General features: G+C 58.0%; 2 protein-coding genes across 9 annotated transcripts in view; one reads left to right on the plus strand and one right to left on the minus strand.

Annotated features, from left to right (window-relative positions):
* Positions 1-5423, minus strand: part of LOC100495848 — a 17505-nt gene extending 12082 nt beyond the window's left edge. Inside the window, exon 1 of one of the 3 annotated variants that reach the window (XR_004223528.1) lies at positions 5056-5155. Coding sequence is in view for 1 of the 3 variants with exons in the window: in XM_031905498.1 (XP_031761358.1) it covers positions 5166-5385 (220 nt within the window). In the remaining 2 variants the exon portion in view is untranslated. The other 2 variants (XM_031905498.1, XM_031905500.1) reach the window with 2 other exon arrangements.
* Positions 5180-23761, plus strand: zbtb17 (zinc finger and BTB domain containing 17). 6 transcript variants are annotated; one of them, XM_031905028.1, is made up of 15 exons: positions 5180-5270; positions 9261-9467; positions 9551-9742; positions 10495-10611; positions 10722-10811; positions 13593-13996; positions 17167-17309; positions 17404-17704; positions 18585-18672; positions 18765-18881; positions 18961-19081; positions 20979-21109; positions 22830-23057; positions 23145-23234; positions 23340-23761. In XM_031905028.1, the coding sequence occupies exons 1-15, from the start codon at positions 5264-5266 to the stop codon at positions 23600-23602; spliced, it is 2499 nt and encodes an 832-aa protein (XP_031760888.1). In that variant the 5' UTR covers positions 5180-5263; the 3' UTR covers positions 23603-23761. The 6 variants fall into 6 exon arrangements, with proteins under 6 accessions (XP_031760888.1, NP_001011141.2, XP_031760890.1 ...); XM_031905030.1 differs by lacking the exon at positions 5180-5270 and adding an exon at positions 5291-5413; XM_031905029.1 differs by lacking the exon at positions 5180-5270 and adding an exon at positions 5326-5409.
* Positions 23762-25230: the final 1469 nt, after the last annotated feature.

Consider the following 25230-nt stretch of genomic DNA (forward strand, 5'->3'; position numbering starts at 1 on the left):
AGAATCTCAGCCATAAAGCAGGGCAGGACTGCTGCTTACAATGGGGGGGGATCAGATAGGATCTGTGCCACTGTGACAGAATGCTCTGTTATACAGATAGCTAGAATCTCAGCCATAAAGCAGGGCAGGACTGCTGCTTACAATGGGGGGATCAGATAGGATCTGTGCCACTGTGACAGAATGCTCTGTTATACAGATAGCTAGAATCTCAGCCATAAAGCAGGGCAGGACTGCTGCTTACAATGGGGGGGGATCAGATAGGATCTGTGCCACTGTGACAGAATGCTCTGTTATACAGATAGCTAGAATCTCAGCCATAAAGCAGGGCAGGACTGCTGCTTACAATGGGGGGATCAGATAGGATCTGTGCCACTGTGACAGAATGCTCTGTTATACAGATAGCTAGAATCTCAGCCATAAAGCAGGGCAGGACTGCTGCTTACAATGGGGGGATCAGATAGGATCTGTGCCACTGTGACAGAATGCTCTGTTATACAGATAGCTAGAATCTCAGCCATAAAGCAGGGCAGGACTGCTGCTTACAATGGGGGGGATCAGATAGGATCTGTGCCACTGTGACAGAATGCTCTGTTATACAGATAGCTAGAATCTCAGCCATAAAGCAGGGCAGGACTGCTGCTTACAATGGGGGGATCAGATAGGATCTGTGCCACTGTGACAGAATGCTCTGTTATACAGATAGCTAGAATCTCAGCCATAAAGCAGGGCAGGACTGCTGCTTACAATGGGGGATCAGATAGGATCTGTGCCACTGTGACAGAATGCTCTGTTATACAGATAGCTAGAATCTCAGCCATAAAGCAGGGCAGGACTGCTGCTTACAATGGGGGGATCAGATAGGATCTGTGCCACTGTGACAGAATGCTCTGTTATACAGATAGCTAGAATCTCAGCCATAAAGCAGGGCAGGACTGCTGCTTACAATGGGGGGATCAGATAGGATCTGTGCCACTGTGACAGAATGCTCTGTTATACAGATAGCTAGAATCTCAGCCATAAAGCAGGGCAGGACTGCTGCTTACAATGGGGGATCAGATAGGATCTGTGCCACTGTGACAGAATGCTCTGTTATACAGATAGCTAGAATCTCAGCCATAAAGCAGGGCAGGACTGCTGATTACAATGGGGGGATCAGATAGGATCTGTGCCACTGTGACAGAATGCTCTGTTATACAGATAGCTAGAATCTCAGCCATAAAGCAGGGCAGGACTGCTGCTTACAATGGGGGGGGGGGATCAGATAGGATCTGTGCCACTGTGACAGAATGCTCTGTTATACAGATAGCTAGAATCTCAGCCATAAAGCAGGGCAGGACTGCTGCTTACAATGGGGGGATCAGATAGGATCTGTGCCACTGTGACAGAATGCTCTGTTATACAGATAGCTAGAATCTCAGCCATAAAGCAGGGCAGGACTGCTGCTTACAATGGGAGGGTACATTAGTAGCAGGTTGGCGCCCGGGGGATGAGTTTATGGTGTTAGTAAATACAACAAAATGAATCCGCGGAGCTGCTGATAATATTTTGCCATAAATAAAGGCGACAGTCGCATCTGGCAGTGCAGCTCAGCACATACAGGGAACCCCCACCCAAGTGTCTCAATGGGGCAGGGGGCAGCCAGGAGCCAACAGAACAGCTGGCACTCAGAATTTACCCACAATGCCTTTTACTTGGGCAGCTTGACTGCACCCAAACCAAAATTTGCCCCAACTGTCGCCCTCTTATGTAAGTTTTCTGGCCGAATCCTCAGGTTTATGTTGCAGACTAATATTGGGCGCCGCCCCCTTGGGGCCCCGCAATCAGCTGCCGTTGAGCCGGGGACAATAGGCTGTTTATTATGGAAACAGGCAGAGAAGAGAGCGCCTGTGTGCCTCTGGGGCAGGTAGGGGTTGCCTGGGTGCAGCGGCCAAACTGTCAGCTGTCGGGGCAAAGTCACCTTGAGCCCATGATCCACACAGGAGCCCTGAGTACTCCCTGCAACTCCCAGCAAAGTCCGACTGTCACCCCTTACTCTGCCCCCTACTCTGCCCCCTTACAGTCACACTCTGCCCCCTATTCCCCCCACAGTCTAAACCTTCTGCCCATCGAGGGAATATTCCTGCCTGCACTGGGGGTTCTGGCTACTGAACAATATACCGCAGTAGCCAGCTGATCAGGAGCCCTGTATAGAAGCAGGTAAAGCAGAGACCCAGCTACAGAAACTGGTTGGTCGGAACCGGCAGTGCAGGGAAAATGAACAGCTGCTGCCTTAGATAGTGATTAGATCCTGCATAACCAATTAGCAATTAATATAGAGAGAGGGGGGGGGGGGAATTGGCCACACCCGTTTTTGAGACCACACCCCCTAAACACCACTCCCAATTGACTAAATGTGGCAGGTTACTTAAAGTTCTGGGAGTTCTGGGGGGGGGGGGCCTATTTACCTTTCTGGGCTCTGCCAAAAAAGCCCCCTTATTTAATTAAGTGTGAGGAACACTGTATCTAAGTGCAGGTGGGGAGGAAACATGATGAATGTTAGTGAATCTTCCCCCCGGGGTGAATGATATGGTTATTACAGTAAATATTGTAATAGCAGCACATACACACCCCACACTGCATGAATAATCAGCGATGCAGACTGCACTGCTGCCCAAGCAGCCATGCTCCCACAGCTCTGCCCAAAGGAGCAGCCATAACATAAAATAAAAACCCCATTTCCACTAAAGTAGAAATAAAAGCTCTCTAGTTCCTCTCTCTCCCTGAGGCGCCTGTAACTAATATGTAAGGGCCCCGGGGCCCCTGTGCACTCACAGCCCCACACTCGCACTCACAGCCCCGCACTCACACTCACAGCCCCGCACTCACACTCACAGCCCCGCACTCACACTCACAGCCCCGCACTCACAGCCCCCGCACTCACAGCCCCCGCACTCACAGCCCCCGCACTCACAGCCCCCGCACTCACAGCCCCCGCACTCACAGCCCCCGCACTCACAGCCCCACACTCACAGCCCCACACCCCCACACTCGCACTCGCAGCCCCGCACTCGCAGCCCCGCACTCGCACTCGCAGCCCCGCACTCGCAGCCCCGCACTCGCACTCACAGCCCCGCACTCGCAGCCCCGCACTCGCACTCACAGCCCCGCACTCGCAGCCCCGCACTCGCACTCGCAGCCCCACACTCGCACTCACAGCCCCACACTCGCACCCCCACACTCGCACTCGCACCCCCGCACTCGCACTCGCACCCCCACACTCGCACCCCCACACTCGCACTCGCACCCCCACACTCGCACTCACACCCCGCACTCGCACCCCCGCACTCGCACCCCCGCACTCGCACTCACAGCCCCGCACTCGCAGCCCCGCACTCGCACTCACAGCCCCGCACTCGCAGCCCCGCACTCGCAGCCCCGCACTCGCACTCGCAGCCCCACACTCGCACCCCCACACTCGCACTCGCACCCCACACTCGCACCCCCGCACTCGCACTCGCAGCCCCGCACTCGCAGCCCCGCACTCGCAGCCCCGCACTCGCCCCCCGCACTCGCAGCCCCGCACTCGCAGCCCCGCACTCGCAGCCCCGCACTCGCAGCCCCGCACTCGCAGCCCCGCACTCGCAGCCCCGCACTCGCAGCCCCGCACTCGCAGCCCCGCACTCGCAGCCCCGCACTCGCAGCCCCGCACTCGCAGCCCCGCACTCGCAGCCCCGCACTCACAGCCCCGCACTCACAGCCCCACACCCCCACACTCGCACTCACACCCCCACACTCGCACTCACAGCCCCGCACTCGCACTCACAGCCCCGCACTCACAGCCCCCGCACTCACAGCCCCACACTCACAGCCCCACACTCACAGCCCCACACTCACAGCCCCACACTCACAGCCCACACTCACAGCCCCACACTCACAGCCCCACACTCACAGCCCCACACTCACAGCCCCACACTCACAGCCCCACACTCACCAGCCCCACACTCACAGCCCCACACTCACAGCCCCACACTCACAGCCCCACACTCACAGCCCCACACTCACAGCCCCACACTCGCACTCACAGCCCCACACTCGCACTCACAGCCCCACACTCACAGCCCCGCACTCACAGCCCCGCACTCACAGCCCCGCACTCACAGCCCCGCACTCACAGCCCCGCACTCACAGCCCCGCACTCACAGCCCCGCACTCACAGCCCCGCACTCACAGCCCCGCACTCGCACTCACAGCCCCGCACTCGCACTCACAGCCCCGCACTCGCACTCACAGCCCCACACTCGCACTCACAGCCCCACACTCGCACTCACAGCCCCACACTCGCACTCACAGCCCCACACTCACAGCCCCACACTCACAGCCCCACACTCACAGCCCCACACTCACAGCCCCACACTCACAGCCCCGCACTCACAGCCCCGCACTCGCACTCACAGCCCCGCACTCGCACTCACAGCCCCGCACTCGCACTCACAGCCCCGCACTCGCACTCACAGCCCCGCACTCGCACTCACAGCCCCGCACTCGCACTCACAGCCCCGCACTCACAGCCCCACACTCACAGCCCCACACTCACAGCCCCGCACTCGCACTCACAGCCCCGCACTCGCACTCACAGCCCCGCACTCACAGCCCCACACTCACAGCCCCACACTCACAGCCCCACACTCACAGCCCCACACTCACAGCCCCACACTCACAGCCCCACACTCACAGCCCCACACTCACAGCCCCACACTCACAGCCCCACACTCACAGCCCCACACTCGCACTCACAGCCCCACACTCACACTCACAGCCCCACACTCACACTCACAGCCCCGCACTCACAGCCCCGCACTCACAGCCCCACACTCACAGCCCCACACCCCCACACTCGCACTCACACCCCCGCACTCGCACTCACAGCCCCGCACTCGCACTCACAGCCCCGCACTCGCACTCACAGCCCCGCACTCACACACTCGCACTCACACACTCGCACTCACACACTCGCACTCACACACTCGCACTCACACACTCGCACTCACACACTCGCACTCACACACTCGCACTCACAGTTTTTCCTTCACAGCAAGTTGCCAGGGACAATCATGGCGGCCCCGGTACCCAGGGGAGGGAGCCTTATCAAGGCTTCTGTATATGACGTTCCCGGAAAAGCGACGTACGTGATAGCGCTGCACTTCCGCCCCGTCTAAAGATGGCGGCGCCCTTTGTCCGACTGTAGGTGTGCGCCTTTAGGATGTGAGATCTGAGCCGGTTCGGGATGGCAGGTACCGGGGGCGGAGCCGGGAAGCGCCGGGGGGGGGGGCGGGGAGTGTAGGGATCCGGTGTCCGGCCCTGACTGCCTTGTGGGCCCCACGGAACGGGCTTTCCTCTTCCTGTCATGCCGGGCTGTGGGCAGCTCCCCGTGTAGGTGTGACTGGCCCCTGGGCTCAAGCCCCCTATGTGCCTGCAGGGTATGGCTACTAGCCAAGGGCCCCGGGGAGGTGTTAGGGGTACAGCTGCCATATAGGGGCCCCAGGGAGGTGTTAGGGGTACAGCTGCCATATAGGGGCCCCAGGGTGGTGTTAGGGGTACAGCTGCCATATAGGGGCCCCGGGGAGGTGTTAGGGGTACAGCTGCCATATAGGGGCCCCGGGGAGGTGTTAGGGGTACAGCTGCCATATAGGGGCCCCGGGGAGGTGTTAGGGGTACAGCTGCCATATAGGGGCCCCGGGGAGGTGTTAGGGGTACAGCTGCCATATAGGGGCCCCAGGGCGGTGTTAGGGGTACAGCTGCCATATAGGGGCCCCGGGGAGGTGTTAGGGGTACAGCTGCCATATAGGGGCCCCGGGGAGGTGTTAGGGGTACAGCTGCCATATAGGGGCCCCGGGGAGGTGTTAGGGGTACAGCTGCCATATAGGGGCCCCAGGGTGGTGTTAGGGGTACAGCTGCCATATAGGGGCCCCGGGGAGGTGTTAGGGGTACAGCTGCCATATAGGGGCCCCGGGGAGGTGTTAGGGGTACAGCTGCCATATAGGGGCCCCAGGGAGGTGTTAGGGGTACAGCTGCCATATAGGGGCCCCGGGGAGGTGTTAGGGGTACAGCTGCCATATAGGGGCCCGGGGAGGTGTTAGGGTACAGCTGCCATATAGGGGCCCCGGGGAGGTGTTAGGGGTACAGCTGCCATATAGGGGCCCCGGGGAGGTGTTAGGGTACAGCTGCCATATAGGGGCCCCAGGGAGGTGTTAGGGGTACAGCTGCCATATAGGGGCCCCGGGGAGGTGTTAGGGGTACAGCTGCCATATAGGGGCCCCGGGGAGGTGTTAGGGGTACAGCTGCCATATAGGGGCCCCAGGGAGGTGTTAGGGGTACAGCTGCCATATAGGGGCCCCAGGGTGGTGTTAGGGGTACAGCTGCCATATAGGGGCCCCGGGGAGGTGTTAGGGGTACAGCTGCCATATAGGGGCCCCGGGGAGGTGTTAGGGGTACAGCTGCCATATAGGGGCCCCGGGGAGGTGTTAGGGGTACAGCTGCCATATAGGGGCCCCAGGGAGGTGTTAGGGGTACAGCTGCCATATAGGGGCCCCGGGGAGGTGTTAGGGGTACAGCTGCCATATAGGGGCCCCGGGGAGGTGTTAGGGGTACAGCTGCCATATAGGGGCCCCGGGGAGGTGTTAGGGGTACAGCTGCCATATAGGGGCCCCGGGGAGGTGTTAGGGGTACAGCTGCCATATAGGGGCCCCGGGGAGGTGTTAGGGGTACAGCTGCCATATAGGGGCCCCGGGGAGGTGTTAGGGGTACAGCTGCCATATAGGGGCCCCGGGGAGGTGTTAGGGGTACAGCTGCCATATAGGGGCCCCAGGGAGGTGTTAGGGGTACAGCTGCCATATAGGGGCCCCGGGAGGTGTTAGGGGTACAGCTGCCATATAGGGGCCCCGGGGAGGTGTTAGGGGTACAGCTGCCATATAGGGGCCCCAGGGAGGTGTTAGGGGTACAGCTGCCATATAGGGGCCCCAGGGTGGTGTTAGGGGTACAGCTGCCATATAGGGGCCCCGGGGAGGTGTTAGGGGTACAGCTGCCATATAGGGGCCCCGGGGAGGTGTTAGGGGTACAGCTGCCATATAGGGGCCCCGGGGAGGTGTTAGGGGTACAGCTGCCATATAGGGGCCCCGGGGAGGTGTTAGGGGTACAGCTGCCATATAGGGGCCCCAGGGAGGTGTTAGGGGTACAGCTGCCATATAGGGCCCCGGGGAGGTGTTAGGGGTACAGCTGCCATATAGGGGCCCCAGGGAGGTGTTAGGGGTACAGCTGCCATATAGGGGGCCCCAGGGAGGTGTTAGGGGTACAGCTGCCATATAGGGGCCCCAGGGAGGTGTTAGGGGTACAGCTGCCATATAGGGCCCCAGGGCGGTGTTAGGGGTACAGCTGCCATATAGGGGCCCCAGGGAGGTGTTAGGGGTACAGCTGCCATATAGGGGCCCCAGGGCGGTGTTAGGGGTACAGCTGCCATATAGGGGCCCCAGGGAGGTGTTAGGGGTACAGCTGCCATATAGGGGCCCCAGGGAGGTGTTAGGGGTACAGCTGCCATATAGGGGCCCCAGGGCGGTGTTAGGGGTACAGCTGCCATATAGGGGCCCCAGGGCGTTGTTAGGGGTACAGCTGCCATATAGGGGCCCCGGGGAGGTGTTAGGGGTACAGCTGCCATATAGGGGCCCCGGGGAGTGTTAGGGGTACAGCTGCCATATAGGGGCCCCGGGGAGGTGTTAGGGGTACAGCTGCCATATAGGGGCCCCAGGGAGGTGTTAGGGGTACAGCTGCCATATAGGGGCCCCAGGGCGGTGTTAGGGGTACAGCTGCCATATAGGGGCCCCAGGGCGGTGTTAGGGGTACAGCTGCCATATAGGGGCCCCAGGGCAGTGTTAGGGGTACAGCTGCCATATAGGGGCCCCAGGGAGGTGTTAGGGGTACAGCTGCCATATAGGGGCCCCGGGGAGGTGTTAGGGGTACAGCTGCCATATAGGGGCCCCGGGGAGGTGTTAGGGGTACAGCTGCCATATAGGGGCCCCGGGGAGGTGTTAGGGGTACAGCTGCCATATAGGGGCACCGGGGCGGTGTTAGGGGTACAGCTGCCATATAGGGGCCCGGGGAGGTGTTAGGGGTACAGCTGCCATATAGGGGCCCCGGGGAGGTGTTAGGGGTACAGCTGCCATACAGGGGCCCCGGGGAGGTGTTAGGGGTACAGCTGCCATATAGGGGCCCCGGGGAGGTGTTAGGGGTACAGCTGCCATATAGGGGCCCCAGGGAGGTGTTAGGGGTACAGCTGCCATATAGGGGCCCCGGGGAGGTGTTAGGGGTACAGCTGCCATATAGGGGCCCCGGGGAGGTGTTAGGGGTACAGCTGCCATATAGGGGCCCCAGGGAGGTGTTAGGGGTACAGCTGCCATATAGGGGCCCCAGGGCGGTGTTAGGGGTACAGCTGCCATATAGGGGCCCCAGGGTGGTGTTAGGGGTACAGCTGCCATATAGGGGCCCCGGGGCGGTGTTAGGGGTACAGCTGCCATATAGGGGCCCCGGGGAGGTGTTAGGGGTACAGCTGCCATATAGGGGCCCCAGGGCGGTGTTAGGGGTACAGCTGCCATATAGGGGCCCCAGGGCGGTGTTAGGGGTACAGCTGCCATATAGGGGCCCCGGGGAGGTGTTAGGGGTACAGCTGCCATATAGGGGCCCCGGGGAGGTGCTTCTTACTTCCTGTCCTGCTGGGCAGTTTCTTGGTGCAGGTCGGACTGGCCCCTGGGGAGTTGCCATGTAGGGGCCCCAGGGAATGTGTGGGGTAAGCAGTGGCCCCTAGTCATGGGGGGATCCCAGTGAGATTGTCCCCGGCTGTGGCCCTAAGCTTGCCACTTGGGCAGGATGGTTGTTATGGGGCCCCTGGAGTGTGGGAGTCGTGCCCCAATGTGCCTGCCCCAGTGTGCCTGCCCCAGTGTGCCTGCCCCAGTGTGCCTGCCCCAATGTGCCTGCCCCAGTGTGCCTGCCCCAGTGTGCCTGCCCCAATGTGCCTGCCCCCAATGTGCCTGCCCCAATGTGCCTGCCCCAGTGTGCCTGCCCCAGTGTGCCTGCCCCAGTGTGCCTGCCCCAGTGTGCCTGCCCCAATGTGCCTGCCCCAATGTGCCTGCCCCAATGTGCCTGCCCCAATGTGCCTGCCCCAATGTGCCTGCCCCAGTGTGCCTGACCCAATGTGCCTGCCCCAATGTGCCTGACCCACTCTGTGCTCTCTCCAGCCATGGATTTCCCCCAGCACAGCCACCTGGTTCTGGAGCAGCTAAACCAGCAGAGGCAGTTGGGGCTCCTGTGCGACTGCACCTTCGTGGTGGACGGGATCGACTTTAAGGCCCACAAAGCCGTGTTGGCCGCCTGTAGCCAGTACTTCAGGATGTTGTTTGTGGAGCAGAAGGACGTGGTGCATCTGGATATCAGCAACGCCGCAGGTACCAAACCCCCCCCCCCCCGTCACTTTGTTGCCCCCACAGTCCCTGCCTCCAGCGTCTCATCTGCCGGCTCTGTCTCTCAGGTCTGGGCCAGGTTCTGGAGTTCATGTACACTGCGCGGCTCAGCCTGACCCGGGAGAATGTAGAGGACGTCCTCGCTGTGGCCGGGTTCTTGCAAATGCAGGAGATTGTTAATGCCTGTACTGCCCTGAAATCTCTCAGTATGCCCGCGGGGGCAAGTGCCAGCTGCCTGGGGAGCCTCACACCGGCACAGGGTAAGTTGCGCCCTAAAGATAAGTCCACTTGCCATGAAATCTCTGTACTTCCTGCTCCTGGGCTGCTCTCTTTCCCATGGTCAGGCAGGAACCTCCCCCTGGGTAAGTGAATCCAATCTCCCCCCAGTACTTACCCAGGTACAGAGCTCTGATTCTCTGTACTTCCTGCTCCTGGGCTGCTCTCTTTCCCATGGTCAGGCAGGGACCTCCCCCTGGGTAAGTGAATTCAATCTCCCCCCAGTACTTACCCAGGTACAGAGCTCTGATTCTCTGTACTTCCTGCTCCTGGGCTGCTCTCTTTCCCATGGTCAGGCAGGAACCCCCCCCTGGGTAAGTGAATCCAATCTCCCCCCCAGTACTTACCCAGGTACAGAGCTCTGATTCTCTGTACTTCCTGCTCCTGGGCTGCTCTCTTTCCCATGGTCAGGCAGGAACCTCCCCCCTGGGTAAGTGAATTCAATCTCCCCCCAGTACTTACCCAGGTACAGAGCTCTGATTCTCTGTACTTCCTGCTCCTGGGCTGCTCTCTTTCCCATGGTCAGACTTACGCAGGGGGAAGTTCCTGTCTGACCATGGGAAAGAGAGCAGCAAAGGGGCAGGTTTATTTCTATTGTAATAGAGAGGCGAGGCTGCAGCCCTTGGAAAGGGGTGACTTACTGATCTGTGGGGGGTATATTGCGTTAGTGCTGGAGTTCCAGTGGAATTATCTCTGAGTGGGCGGAGCCTTGGGTTGATGGGTGGTGTTTCCCCAGGTGACGCTGCGCAGACGGAGGGGGCAGTTTCAGGCTCGGGGAACCCAGTGGAGGAATGTGGTGCAGCTCCAGTTTTATACCAACATGGTGGGCACAGCGAGGAAGCCGGTGCAGAGGGTAAGATATGAATAGGGGTCCGTACCCCCCCAACCCAGTGAATTAGACTGTGTTTCTGTGGGGTCGGGGGCAATAAGCAATTCCCAACCCCCCCTGTCCATCCTCTCCAGACAGCGCCACGAGGGACGACAGTCACAGCGAGGGGAGTTTGGCTGCAAGTGACGCTCTCCCTGCCGAGGAGCCGGGGCTCACAAACCAAGGTGCATCTTGGGGTATTTCATTTGCTGCAAGGTTCAGAATTACAGGGCATGAAGGGGGGTACAGGGGTAACATGATGTGAGTGCATGACCCCTGCAGCTCTACTAACCCCTGGTTTCCTTTTCCTCGGGGTATTTTGCTCTATTGAGTGACTCCTGCAGCTGTGCTGCCTGCCCTGTGTGTATTTAAAGGGGAAGGAAAGGTACAGACTCAGTAGCTTTATCAGAAAGGTCTATGTAAATACAGCACAAGCACTCACAGAAACGCTGCACTGAGTCCTCTATCAAAAGAAACACAGGATTTCTTTTCTCCTTTTATGTAAACGTTCTTCTGTGTCAGACTTTGCCCTCCCATCTCCTCTCTCCCCCTCCAATCTCTCCTCTCTCCCCCTCCAATCTCTCCTCTCTCCCCCTCCAATCTCTCCTCTCTCCCCCTCCAATCTCTCCTCTCTCCCCCTCCCATCTCTCCTCTCTTTCCCTCCCATCTCTCTCCTATCTCTCCTCTCTTTCCCTCCAATCTCTCCCCCCTCCCATCTCTCCTCTCTCCCCCTCCAATCTCTCCACCCTCCCCCTCCAATCTCTCCTCCCATCTCTCTCCTATCTCTCCTCTCTCCCCCTCCCATCTCTCTCCCATCTCTCCTCTCTCTCCCTCCAATCTCTCCTCTCTTTCCCTCCAATCTATCCTCTCTTTCCCTCCAATCTCTCCTCTCTTTCCCTCCAATCTCTCCCCCCTCCCATCTCTCCTCTCTCCCCCTCCCATCTCTCTCCTATCTCTCCTCTCTTTCTCTCCCATCTCTCCTCTTTCCCTCCCAATTGTGTTGTTATCTCAGTTGCTAGGGAAGTTAGTGACACCAAGCTAAAATGGCAGCTGCTATCTTAAACAAACAGAGGCAGCTGTTTACTCAGGTGGGGTAAAGCTTACTACAGATTAACCATCACATTCTAACTTGCACTATTGTGTTACCAATAAAATGCCTTTCCTTCTCCTTTAACTCTTTCTGTCTGCCCCCTGTGGATTTTTGCTTCCTGTCTGCCAAAAGTGTATTTTGCTCTATTGAGTGACTTCTGCAGCTGTGCTGCCCGCCCTGTGTGTATTTCCCTCTGCTGCCTGCCCTGTGTGTATTTCCCTCTGCTGCCTGCCCTGTGTGTATTTCCCTCTGCTGCCTGCCCTGTGTGTATTTCCCTCTGCTGCCTGCCCTGTGTGTATTTCCCTCTGCTGCCCGCCCTGTGTGTATTTCCCTCTGCTGCCCGCCCTGTGTGTATTTCCCTCTGCTGCCTGCCCTGTGTGTATTTCCCTCTGCTGCCTGCCCTGTGTGTATTTCCCTCTGCTGCCTGCCCTGTGTGTATTTCCCTCTGCTGCCTGCCCTGTGTGTATTTCCCTCTGCTGCCTGCCCTGTGTGTATTTCCCTCTGCTGCCTGCCCTGTGTGTATTTCCCTCTGCTGCCCGCCCTGTGTGTATTTCCCTCTGCTGCCCGCCCTGTGTGTATTTCCCGCTGCTGCCCGCCCTGTGTGTATTTCCCGCTGCTGCCTGCCCTGTGTGTATTTCCCTCTGCTGCCTGCCCTGTGTGTATTTCCCTCTGCTGCCCGCCCTGTGTGTATTTCCCTCTGCTGCCCGCCCTGTGTGCATTTCCCTCTGCTGCCCGCCCTGTGTGTATTTCCCTCTGCTGCCTGCCCTGTGTGCATTTCCTCTGCTGCCCGCCCTGTGTGTATTTCCCTCTGCTGCCCGCCCTGTGTGTATTTCCCTCTGCTGCCTGCCCTGTGTGCATTTCCCTCTGCTGCCTGCCCTGTGTGTATTTCCCTCTGCTGCCTGCCCTGTGTGCATTTCCCTCTGCTGCCCGCCCTGTGTGTATTTCCCTCTGCTGCCCGCCCTGTGTGTATTTCCCTCTGCTGCCCGCCCTGTGTGTATTTCCCTCTGCTGCCCGCCCTGTGTGTATTTCCTCTGCTGCCCGCCCTGTGTGTATTTCCCTCTGCTGCCCGCCCTGTGTGTATTTCCCTCTGCTGCCCGCCCTGTGTGCATTTCCCTCTGCTGCCCGCCCTGTGTGCATTTCCCTCTGCTGCCCGCCCTGTGTGCATTTCCCTCTGCTGCCCGCCCTGTGTGTATTTCCCTCTGCTGCCTGCCCTGTGTGTATTTCCCTCTGCTGCCTGCCCTGTGTGTATTTCCCTCTGCTGCCTGCCCTGTGTGTATTTCCCTCTGCTGCCTGCCCTGTGTGTATTTCCCTCTGCTGCCTGCCCTGTGTGTATTTCCCTCTGCTGCCTGCCCTGTGTGTATTTCCCTCTGCTGCCTGCCCTGTGTGTATTTCCCTCTGCTGCCTGCCCTGTGTGTATTTCCCTCTGCTGCCTGCCCTGTGTGTATTTCCCTCTGCTGCCCGCCCTGTGTGTATTTCCCTCTGCTGCCCGCCCTGTGTGTATTTCCCTCTGCTGCCTGCCCTGTGTGTATTTCCCTCTGCTGCCTGCCCTGTGTGTTTTTCCCTCTGCTGCCTGCCCTGTGTGTATTTCCCTCTGCTGCCTGCCCTGTGTGTATTTCCCTCTGCTGCCTGCCCTGTGTGTATTTCCCTCTGCTGCCCGCCCTGTGTGTATTTCCCTCTGCTGCCTGCCCTGTGTGTATTTCCCTCTGCTGCCTGCCCTGTGTGTATTTCCCTCTGCTGCCTGCCCTGTGTGTATTTCCCTCTGCTGCCTGCCCTGTGTGTATTTCCCTCTGCTGCCTGCCCTGTGTGTATTTCCCTCTGCTGCCTGCCCTGTGTGTATTGATTAACCCCTGAGATTACATGGAATGTTTCTGTTAAGACCTCCCAGGTGGGGCTAAGGAAGAAGCCAATGGGAAAGCGCTGCCCCAGAACCAAGCAGCCTGGCACGTCCCTGCTGGGGAGAAGGGAGCACCCGGATTGGCAGAGGAGATATTGGCCCCCACCAGGGTAGCAAAGGCGGAGACTCCGGCGGAGCAGGAAGTGAGCTGTGAGCAGGGACAGGCGGGCCCCACTCCCCCGGCAGGACAGACAGACAAGCTGGGGGCGCAGGAGGAGGGGGAAGGGCAGACTGAGGAGGATCCTGGGAGTGAGAACAGGGAGGCGACAGAGGAAAATGAATTGGCCACAGACTCGGGGGATTCCCAGCACCTGGGATCTGGCGCAACTCCCTACCCGGATCGGAATGAGTCCCGGCCCTACGGCTCCACTACTCACAAGTGTAAGGTGAGTGGCCCGTGTTGTACTTACCCCTCCCACCCACCCCAAGCCCTACGGCTCCACTACTCACAAGTGTAAGGTGAGTGGCCCGTGTTGTACTTACCCCTCCCACCCACCCCAAGCCCTGCGGCTCCACTACTCACAAGTGTAAGGTGAGTGGCCCGTGTTGTACTTACCCCTCCCACCCACCCCAAGCCCTGCGGCTCCACTACTCACAAGTGTAAGGTGAGTGGCCCGTGTTGTACTTACCCCTCCCACCCACCCCAAGCCTGCGGCTCCACTACTCACAAGTGTAAGGTGAGTGGCCCGTGTTGTACTTACCCCTCCCACCCACCCACCCCAAGCCCTGCGGCTCCACTACTCACAAGTGTAAGGTGAGTGGCCCGTGTTGTACTTACCCCTCCCACCCACCCCCCCCCCCAAGCCCTACGGCTCCACTACTCACAAGTGTAAGGTGAGTGGCCCGTGTTGTACTTACCCCTCCCACCCACCCACCCCAAGCCCTGCGGCTCCACTACTCACAAGTGTAAGGTGAGTGGCCCCGTGTTGTACTTACCCCTCCCACCCACCCCCCCCCCAAGCCCTACGGCTCCACTACTCACAAGTGTAAGGTGAGTGGCCCGTGTTGTACTTACCCCTCCCACCCACCCCCCCCCCAAGCCCTACGGCTCCACTACTCACAAGTGTAAGGTGAGTGGCCCGTGTTGTACTTACCCCTCCCACCCACCCACCCCAAGCCCTGCGGCTCCACTACTCACAAGTGTAAGGTGAGTGGCCCGTGTTGTACTTACCCCTCCCACCCACCCACCCCAAGCCCTACGGCTCCACTACTCACAAGTGTAAGGTGAGTGGCCCGTGTCTTACTTACCCCTCCCACCCACCCCCCCCAAGCCCTGCGGCTCCACTACTCACAAGTGTAAGGTGAGTGGCCCGTGTTGTACTTACCCCTCCCACCCACCCCAAGCCCTGCGGCTCCACTACTCACAAGTGTAAGGTGAGTGGCCCGTGTTGTACTTACCCCTCCCGCCCACCCCAGGCCCTGCGGCTCCACTACTCACAAGTGTAAGGTGAGTGGCCCGTGTTGTACTTACCCCTCCCACCCACCCAAAGCCCTGCGGCTCCACTACTCACAAGTGTAAGGTGAGTGGCCCGTGTCGTACTTACCCCTCCCACCCACCCCCCCCAAGCCCTATGGCTCCACTACTCACAAGTGTAAGGTGAGTGGCCCGTGTTGTACTTACCCCTCCCGCCCACCCCAGGCCCTACGGCTCCACTACTCACAAGTGTAAGGTGAGTGTCCCGTGTTGTACTTACCCCTCCCGCCCACCCCAGGCCCTACGGCTCCACTACTCACAAGTGTAAGGTGAGTGGCCCGTGTTGTACTTACCCCTCCCACCCACCCCAAGCCCTATGGCTCCACTACTCACAAGTGTAAGGTGAGTGGCCCGTATTGTACTTACCCCTCCTGCCCACCCCAAGCCCTGCGGCTCCACTACTCACAAGTGTAAGGTGAGTGGCCCGTGTTGTACTTACCCCTCCCACCCACCCCCCCCTAGCCCTGCGGCTCCACTACTCACAAGTGTAAGGTGAGTGGCCCGTGTTGTACTTACCCCTCCCACCCACCCCCCCCAAGCCCTGCGGCTCCACTACTCACAAGTGTAAGGTGAGTGGCCCGTGTTGTACTTACCCCTCCCACCCACCCCCCCCAAGCCCTGCGGCTCCACTACTCACAAGTGTAAGGTGAGTGGCCCGTGTTGTACTTACCCCTCCCGCCCACCCCAGGCCCTACGGCTCCACTACTCACAAGTGTAAGGTGAGTGGCCCGTGTTGTACTTACCCCTCCCACCCACCCCAAGCCCTGCGGCTCCACTACTCACAAGTGTAAGGTGAGTGGCCCGTGTTGTACTTACCCCTCCCGCCCACCCCAGGCCCTGCGGCTCCACTACTCACAAGTGTAAGGTGAGTGGCCCGTGTTGTACTTACCCCTCCCACCCACCCGAAGCCCTGCGGCTCCACTACTCACAAGTGTAAGGTGAGTGGCCCGTGTCGTACATACCCCTCCCACCCACCCCCCCCAAGCCCTGCGGGCTCCACTACTCACAAGTGTAAGGTGAGTGGCCCGTGTTGTTACTTACCCCTCCCGGCCCACCCCAGGCCCTACGGCTCCACTACTCACAAGTGTAAGGTGAGTGTCCCGTGTTGTACTTACCCTCGCCGCCCCACCCCAGGGCCCTACGGCTCCACTACTCACAAGTGTAAGGTGAGTGGCCCGTGTTGTACTTACCACCTCCCACCCACCCCAAGCCCTATGGCTCCACTACTCACAAGTGTAAGGTGAGTGGCCCGTATTGTAACTTACCCTCCTGCCCCACCCCAAGCCCTGCGGCTCCACTACTCACAAGTGTAAGGTGAGTGGCCCGTGTTGTACTTACCCCTCCCACCCACCCCCCCCTAGCCCTGCGGCTCCACTACTCACAAGTGTAAGGTGAGTGGCCCCGTGTTGTACTTACCCCTCCCACCCACCCCCCCAAGCCCTGCGGCTCCACTACTCACAAGTGTAAGGGTGAGTGGCCCGTGTTGTACTTACCCCTCCCACCCACCCCCCCTAGCCCTGCGGCTCCACTACTCACAAGTGTAAGGTGAGTGGCCCGTGTTGTACTTACCCCTCCCACCCACCCCCCCCAAGCCCTGCGGCTCCACTACTCACAAGTGTAAGGTGAGTGGCCCGTGTTGTACTTACCCCTCCCACCCACCCCCCCTAGCCCTGCGGCTCCACTACTCACAAGTGTAAGGTGAGTGGCCCGTGTTGTACTTACCCCTCCCACCCACCCCCCCCAAGCCCTGCGGCTCCACTACTCACAAGTGTAAGGTGAGTGGCCCGTGTTGTACTTACCCCTCCCACCACCCCCCCCAAGCCCTGCGGCTCCACTACTCACAAGTGTAAGGTGAGTGGCCCGTGTTGTACTTACCCCTCCCACCCACCCCCCCCAAGCCCTGCGGCTCCACTACTCACAAGTGTAAGGTGAGTGGCCCGTGTTGTACTTACCCCTCCCACCCCAAGCATAGGAGTCGCCCCCGTCCCTTATACTGTACTGTCTCTTTAAGGGGAATAAAGGGAAACTAAAGCCTTAGCACTACACCCTAGCGGCTACTGAATGTGCTGTTTGTGTCCCCAGTACTGTGGCAAAGAATTCACCCATACGGGCAACTACACCCGGCACATCCGCACCCACACTGGGGAGAAGCCCTTCTCCTGCCGCGAGTGCAACAAGGCGTTCTCCGACCCGGCGGCCTGCCGAGCCCACGAGAAGACTCACAGGTAGGTAGGGGGGGCGCGGGCAGGGGTTACACTGTTATACTGCCCCCTCCGTATGTGACTTCTACCCCACGTGCCCAAATCCTTCCCTCTGTAGCCCCCTGAAACCGTACGGCTGCGAGGACTGCGGGAAGAGCTACCGCCTCGTCAGCCTCCTCAATCTGCACAAGAAGCGCCACACGGGGGACGCCCGCTACCGCTGCACCGACTGCAACAAGCATTTTACCACCTCGGGCAACCTGAAGCGCCACCAACTGGTCCACAGCGGGGAGAAACCGTACCACTGCGAGTACTGCAACCGGCCCTTCTCCGACCCCACCTCCAAAATGCGCCACTTAGAGACGCACGACACTAACAAGGAGCACAAGTGCCCCCACTGCGACAAAAAGTTCAACCAAGTAAGTGGCGCTTCTTGGGGATTAAAGGGGAACCTCTGTGGAGGGCAAAATGGGGCTACAGGGGCCCAAAGTCCTTGTTATCTGATAATTGGGTTTATTCTCTATATGAACAGGAGCACTCAGTATAGCTGGCAGGGTGGTTTGTTAGCTCTGTACCTGGGTAAGTACTGGGGGGAGATTGGATTCACTTACCCAGGGGGGGGTTCCTGCCTGACCATGGGAAAGGGAGCAGCCCAGGAGCAGGAAGTACAGAGAATCAGAGCTCTGTACCTGGGTAAGTACTGGGGGGAGATTGGATTCACTTACCCAGGGGGAGGTTCCTGCCTGACCATGGGAAAGAGAGCAGCCCAGGAGCAGGAAGTACAGAGAATCAGAGCTCTGTACCTGGGTAAGTACTGGGGGGAGATTGGATTCACTTACCCAGGGGGAGGTTCCTGTCTGACCATGGGAAAGAGAGCAGCCCAGGAGCAGGAAGTACAGAGAATCAGAGCTCTGTACCTGGGTAAGTACTGGGGGGAGATTGGATTCACTTACCCAGGGGGAGGTTCCTGTCTGACCATGGGAAAGAGAGCAGCCCAGGAGCAGGAAGTACAGAGAATCAGAGTTCTGTACCTGGGTAAGTACTGGGGGGAGATTGGATTCACTTACCCAGGGGGGGTTCCTGCCTGACCATGGGAAAGTGAATCCAATCTCCCCCCAGTACTTACCCAGGTACAGAGCTCTAATTCTCTGTACTTCCTGCTCCTGGGCTGCTCTCTTTCCCATGGTCAGGCAGGAACCTCCCCCTGGGTAAGTGAATCCAATCTCCCCCCAGTACTTACCCAGGTGCTATAGGGAAGGGCCCCTCCCCTAGGCATTACTAATTATTAACTCTTTACAGCTGGGAAACCTGAAAGCCCACCTGAAGATTCACATAGCCGACGGCCCCCTGAAATGCAGAGAATGCGGGAAGCAGTTTACCACGTCAGGTAAGGAGGCGGGCCCTTATCACAAGGCCCAATCACAAGGCTCCATATGCAGCCCCCCCAAACCTCTGCTCATCTCCCCGTGTCCCCCCTAGGGAACCTGAAGAGACACCTGCGGATACACAGCGGGGAGAAGCCGTACGTGTGTGTGCACTGCAAGAGGAAGTTTGCGGATCCCGGAGCGCTGCAGCGCCACGTCCGGACTCACACCGGTACCGCCACTTCCTCCCCGTATCCCTCCCCTGCTCCTGCCCCCCCGCGGGGTAACTAACCCCTCTCTGTCCCTAACAGGGGAGAAGCCGTGCCTGTGTATGATCTGCGGCAAAGCCTTCACCCAGGCCAGCTCCCTAATCGCCCACGTGCGCCAGCACACCGGGGAGAAGCCGTACGTCTGCGAGCGCTGCGGGAAGAGGTACCGACAATGTGCTTTTATGGTTCTAGTCCCCCTTTAAATTTGATTTTAAAATAACGTCGACGATATTCTGAGACAATTTGCAATTGGTCTTCATTTTTTATTTTTCGTGGCTTTACCGTTATGTACAGTCGTGGCCAAAAGTTTGGAGAATGACATAAATATTGGAAATTGGAAAAGTTGCTGCTTAAGTTTTTATAATAGCAGTTTGGATATACTCCGGAATGTCGCCAGGAAAATTAACCCAAAAAAACCTTTCCACTGCTTTTCATTGCTGAGATCATTTCAGTAATCGCCTCGTTAACTCAGGTGAGAATGTTGCCGAGCGCAAGGCTGGAGATCATTATGTCGGAGCTGATTGGGTTACAATGGCAGACTTGACATGTTAAAAGGAGGGTGATGCGTGAAATCATTGTTCTTCCATTGTTACCATGGTGACCTGCCAAGAAACGCGTGCGGCCATCATAAAAATGGCTTCACAGGCACGGATATTGTGGCTACTAAGATTGCACCTAAATCAACAATTTATAGGATCATCAAGAACTTCAAGGAAAGAGGTTCAATTCTTGTGAAGAAGGCTTCAGGGTGTCCAAGAAAGTCCAGCAAGTGCCAGGATGGTCTCCTAAAGAGGGTTGAGCTGCGGGATGGGGGTGCCCCCAGTGCAGGGCTCAGGCAGGTGTGATCTGCACGCACAGGGAGGCCAACACGTTTGGAAGATGGCCTGGTGTCAAGAAGGGCAGCAAAGAAGCCACTTCTCTCCAAAAAACCCATCAGATTGATCTTCTGCAGAAAGTATGGTGAATGGGCTGCTGGGGACTGGGGCAAAGTCACATTCTCAGGTGAAGCCGATTCCGATTGTTTGGGGCATCTGGAAAAAGGCTTGTCCGGAGAAGGTGAGGGCTACCATCAGTCCTGTGTCATGGCAACCGTAACGCATCCTGAGAGGGGTTGCTTCTCATCCAAGGGAGGGGGCTCACTCACAATTCTGCCCAAAAACACAGCCATGAATAAAGAATGGTACCGAAACCCCCTCCAACAGCAACTTCTTCCAACAATCCAACAACAGTTTGGTGAGGAACAATGCATTTCCCAGCCTGATGGAGCACCGTGCCATAAGGCAAAAGGGCTAACTAAGTGGCTCGGGGGCCAAAACGTTGACATTTTGGGTCCATGGCCTGGAAACTCCCCAGATCTTAATCCCATTGGTCAATCCTCAAGAGGCGGGGGGGGGCAAACACAAACCCACTAATTCTGACAAACTCCAAGAAGTGATTAGGAAAGAATGGATTTGGCCCAGAAGTTGATTGAGCCCAGTGGCATTGCAGAGCTCCTGAAACAGACGGGCCAACGCTGCCAATACCGACTCTTTGCCTAAATGTCACGTAACTGTCGATAAAAGCCTTAGAAACGGATGAAGTGCCTGTAATTCTATTTCGTCCATCACAGAAACAACCGAAACAAAGATCTAAAAGCAGTTTAGCAGCAAACTTTGTGAAAGCCAATACTTTTGCCCACGACTGTAGGTTTCGTTGTTCTGCAGATCTCCTGTGGTTGCTAGGGTCTCTGTTTACCTTAGCAACCAGGCAGGGGTTTGAAATAAGACTGGAATATGAATAGGAGAGGGATTCAATGAGAGATTGGATAAGAAGTAACAGTAATATTTGGCTTCCGGGGTCAGTGACCCCCCCATTTGAAAACTGGAAAGATGTAGGATTGGAACAAATAAAGCATGTGGACCAATTGCAACGTTGCTAGGGAATAGACTATTCTAGAACTTCCTAAAAATGTACAGGTGAACCAGCCCTTTAACCCACTGATGGTTCTAGTTGCTCTTTTTAACCCACTGAGACCCTGGCGAGGGGGGGCACTAATGCCGCTGATATGTGTGTTCCCATAGGTTTGTGCAGTCGAGCCAGCTGGCCAATCACATCCGCCATCACGACAACATTCGGCCGCACAAGTGCAGTGTGTGTAACAAAGCCTTCGTCAATGTGGGGGACCTGACCAAGCACGTCATCATCCACACCGGTGAGTCTGTCCCTCTGCCCCCCCCCCACCCACAGGGGCACTAACCCCCGGGTTGTAGCCTTATTTCCCCCCCCCTCTGTACCCACAGGGGCACTAACCCCCCCGGGTTGTAGCCTTATCTTCCCCCCCCCCCCCCGTACCCACAGGGGCACTAACCCCCAGGTTGTATCCTTACCCCCCCCCTCTGTACCCACAGGGGCACTAACCCCCGGGTTGTATCCTTACCCCTCCCCTCTGTACCCACAGGGGCACTAACCCCCAGGTTGTATCCTTACCCCCCCCCCCCTCTGTACTACAGGGGAACTAACGCCCGGGCTTTTTCCTTACCCCCCCCCCCCTCTGTACCCACAGGAGCACTAACCCCCGGGTTGTACCCTTATCCCCCCCTCTGTTCCCACAGGGGCACTAACCCCCGGGCTGTTTCCTTACCTTCCCCTCTGTACCCACAGGGGCACTAACCCCCGGGCTGTTTCCTTACCTTCCCCTCTGTACCCACAGGGGCACTAACCCCCGGGCTTTTTCCTTACCCCCCCCCCCCTCTGTACCCACAAGAGCACTAACCCCTGAGTTGTATCCTTATCCCCCCCCCTCTGTTCCCACAGGGGCACTAACCCCCCGGTTTATATCCTTATCCCCCCCCTCCTCTGTACCCACAGGGGCACTAACCCCCGGGTTGTATCCTTATCCCCCCCCCCTCTGTACCCACAGGAGCACTAACCCCCAGGTTGTATCCTTATCCCCCCCCTCTGTTCCCACAGGGGCATTAACCCCCGGATGTTTCCTTATCCCCCCCCCCCCTCTGTACCCACAGGGGAACTAACGCCGGGCTGTTTCCTTATCTCCCCCCCCCCTCTGTACCCACAGGGGCACTAACCCCCCGGGCTGTTTCCTTATACCCCCCCCTCCGTACCCACAGGGGCACTAACCCCCGGGTTGTAGCCTTATCCCCCCCCGTACCCACAGGGGCACTAACCCCCCTGGGTTGTAGCATTATCCCCCTGCCTCTGTACTACAGGGGAACTAACGCCCAGGCTGTTTCCTTATCCCCCCCCCCTCTGTACCCACAGGGGCACTAACCCCCGGGTTGTATCCTTATCCCCCCCCTCTGTACCCACAGGAGCACTAACCCCCAGGTTGTATCCTTATCCCCCCCCTCTGTTCCCACAGGGGCATTAACCCCCGGATGTTTCCTTATCCCCCCCCCCTCTGTACCCACAGGGGAACTAACGCCGGGCTGTTTCCTTACCCCCCCCCCCTCTGTACCCACAGGGGCACTAACCCCCGGGTTGTATCCTTATCCCCCCCCTCTGTACCCACAGGAGCACTAACCCCCAGGTTGTATCCTTATCCCCCCCCTCTGTTCCCACAGGGGCATTAACCCCCGGATGTTTCCTTATCCCCCCCCCCTCTGTACCCACAGGGGCACTAACTTCTGGGCTGTTTCCTTATCCCCCCCCCTCTGTACCCACAGGGGCACTAACCCCCAGCTGTTTCCTTACCCCCCCCCCCCCTCTGTACCCACAGGGGCACTAACCCCCAGCTGTTTCCTTACCCCCCCCCCTCTGTACCCACAGGGGCACTAACCCCCAGCTGTTTCCTTACCCCCCCCCTCTCTGTACCCACAGGGGCACTAACCCCCAGCTGTTTCCTTACCCCCCCCCCCCCCCTCTGTACCCACAGGGGCACTAACCCCGGCTTGTTTCCTTACCCCCCTCCCCAGGAGAGAAGCCCTTCCTGTGTGACAAGTGTGGCCGGGGCTTTAACCGAGTGGACAATCTCCGCTCCCACGTGAAGACGGTGCATCAGGGGAAGGCGGGGATGAAGGTGCTGGAGCGAGAGGAGGGGGAGCTGGACGAGGACGAGGTGAATATCGTGACGGTGGCGTCTGATGAGATGGTCACTTTAACCACGGAGACCATCGCCGCCACGGCCGTGACAGAACTCACAGGTGAACCCCTTGCGCCATTGTGCCCCCCCCCCCCCCCCAGCTGCTGAGCCAATAGCTTTGTGCTAAATATTCTGTCTCCTCCCTCAGTGGTTCCGGTCACCACGTCGGTGGCAGCCGATGAGACGGAAGCGCTTAAGGCGGAGATCAGCAAGGCGGTGAAACAGGTGCAGGAAGCAGGTAACTGAATTCCTTGTTGGCCGCCAGTCTACAGAGCCGGTCGTGTGAGGAGTGGTGTTGGGGTTGTTTATACAGAGCTCATTGTGCCTTTACTTCCCCCCGCAGATCCCAACACCCAGATACTGTACGCCTGCGACTCGTGCGGGGAGAAGTTCCTGGACGCCAACAGCTTGGCGCAACACGTGCGAATGCACACGGCCCAGGCGCTGGTCATGTTCCAGGCCGACACGGACTTTTACCAGCAGTACAGCGCCCCCACCACGTGGCACACCGAGCAGGTCATACAGTCCGGGGAGCTCATATTCCGCGCGCGGGACGGGGCCGACGAACACCCCCAGGCTGTCGATTGCCAGAGCCCGGTGGAATAGCTGGACCTCGGTGCCGGACACTGAGAATGGGACTGGCCGAGTGCCCAAGCGCACAGGTTCTGGGGCGGCGGCAACTGGACCCTCGGACCTTGCTGGTGTATAAAGTGTACATGTGGGGGGGCCCTTATGCATCTAATAAACATTATTTTTTAATTAAAACCATTGGGTTTAGACGGTTCCTGCAGCAGGGGGCGCTGTGGGAGGGGCCCAACTGACAGGTACCTGGGGGGGCAAAGCAGTCCATTAAAGGGGTTGTGTCCACCTTTATATTAACGTTTAGTATGATGTAGGGGGTAATATTCTGAGACAGTTTGCAATTGGTCATTTTTTATTTGTTTTTTAATTATTTCAGTTTTTGTTCGGCATCTAAGTAGGTTGCTAGGATCCAAATTACCTTAGCAACCAGGCTGTGGGTTGAACGAAAGGCTGATACATGAATAGTAGAGAACCTGAATAGGGCTGTTCACCTTAGTGAACTGTTAGTATTGTTAAAGAATGGCCAATTCTAAGCAACTTTTCAATTGGTCTTTGGTGTTTTGAATTATTTGCCGCCGCCGCCTTCTGACTCTTTGCAGCTTTCAAATGGGGGTCACTGACCCCGGCAGCCAAACCCTATTGCTCTGTGAGGCTCCAGTTTTATTGTTATTGTTACTTTTTATTCCTTATCTTTCTATTCAGACCCATTCCCATTCATATACCAGTCTCTTCATTGCAACTTCCTGGTTGCTAAGGTAATTTGGACCGTAGCAACCGCATAAAAATTGTCTCAGAATATTACTCTCTATACCATACTAAAAGTTAACTCAGAGGTGAACATGCCCTTTACTGAATGGTCTCCCAGCCCCCCACCCTTACCCAGCCAGCACAGATCCGTGGCAGTAGGTCGGGCCCCTACAGAAGTACTATATGGGCCCCACTGCTGGGGGCCTTGTGAGAATCCGAACCCTCTGCATTCTGTGACGGAACCAACACAGCGCCTTGAGACTTGCTGACCACAGCCGGGCCCAGATCACTTACTGGCCACAGCCGGGCCCAGATCACTTACTGGCCAATCACAGGCTGTTGTGAGTGTAACATCCGCCCCATAACAAACCTGTTATACACCCGGGCTAATTGCCAGCGGGAGGTTCTGGTACCATCGTATAAAGGGCCCGGTAGCACCGTTATACACCCGGGCTAATTGCCAGCGGGAGGTTCTGGTACCATCGTATAAAGGGCCCGGTAGCACCGTTATACACCCGGGCTAATTGCCAGCGGGAGGTTCTGGTACCATCGTATAAAGGGCCCGGTAGCACCGTTATACACCCGGGCTAATTGCCAGCGGGAGGTTCTGGTACCATCGTATAAAGGGCCCGGTAGCACCGTTATACACCCGGGCTAATTGCCAGCGGGAGGTTCTGGTACCATCGTATAAAATAAAGGGCCCGGTAGCACCGTTATACACCCGGGCTAATTGCCAGCGGGAGGTTCTGGTACCATCGTATAAAGGGCCCGGTAGCACCGTTATACACCCGGGCTAATTGCCAGCGGGAGGTTCTGGTACCATCGTATAAAGGGCCCGGTAGCACCGTTATACACCCGGGCTAATTGCCAGCGGGAGGTTCTGGTACCATCGTATAAAGGGCCCG

This window comes from Xenopus tropicalis, chromosome 7 (assembly GCF_000004195.4).
Source record: "Xenopus tropicalis strain Nigerian chromosome 7, UCB_Xtro_10.0, whole genome shotgun sequence".
Lineage (NCBI taxonomy): Eukaryota > Metazoa > Chordata > Amphibia > Anura > Pipidae > Xenopus > Xenopus tropicalis.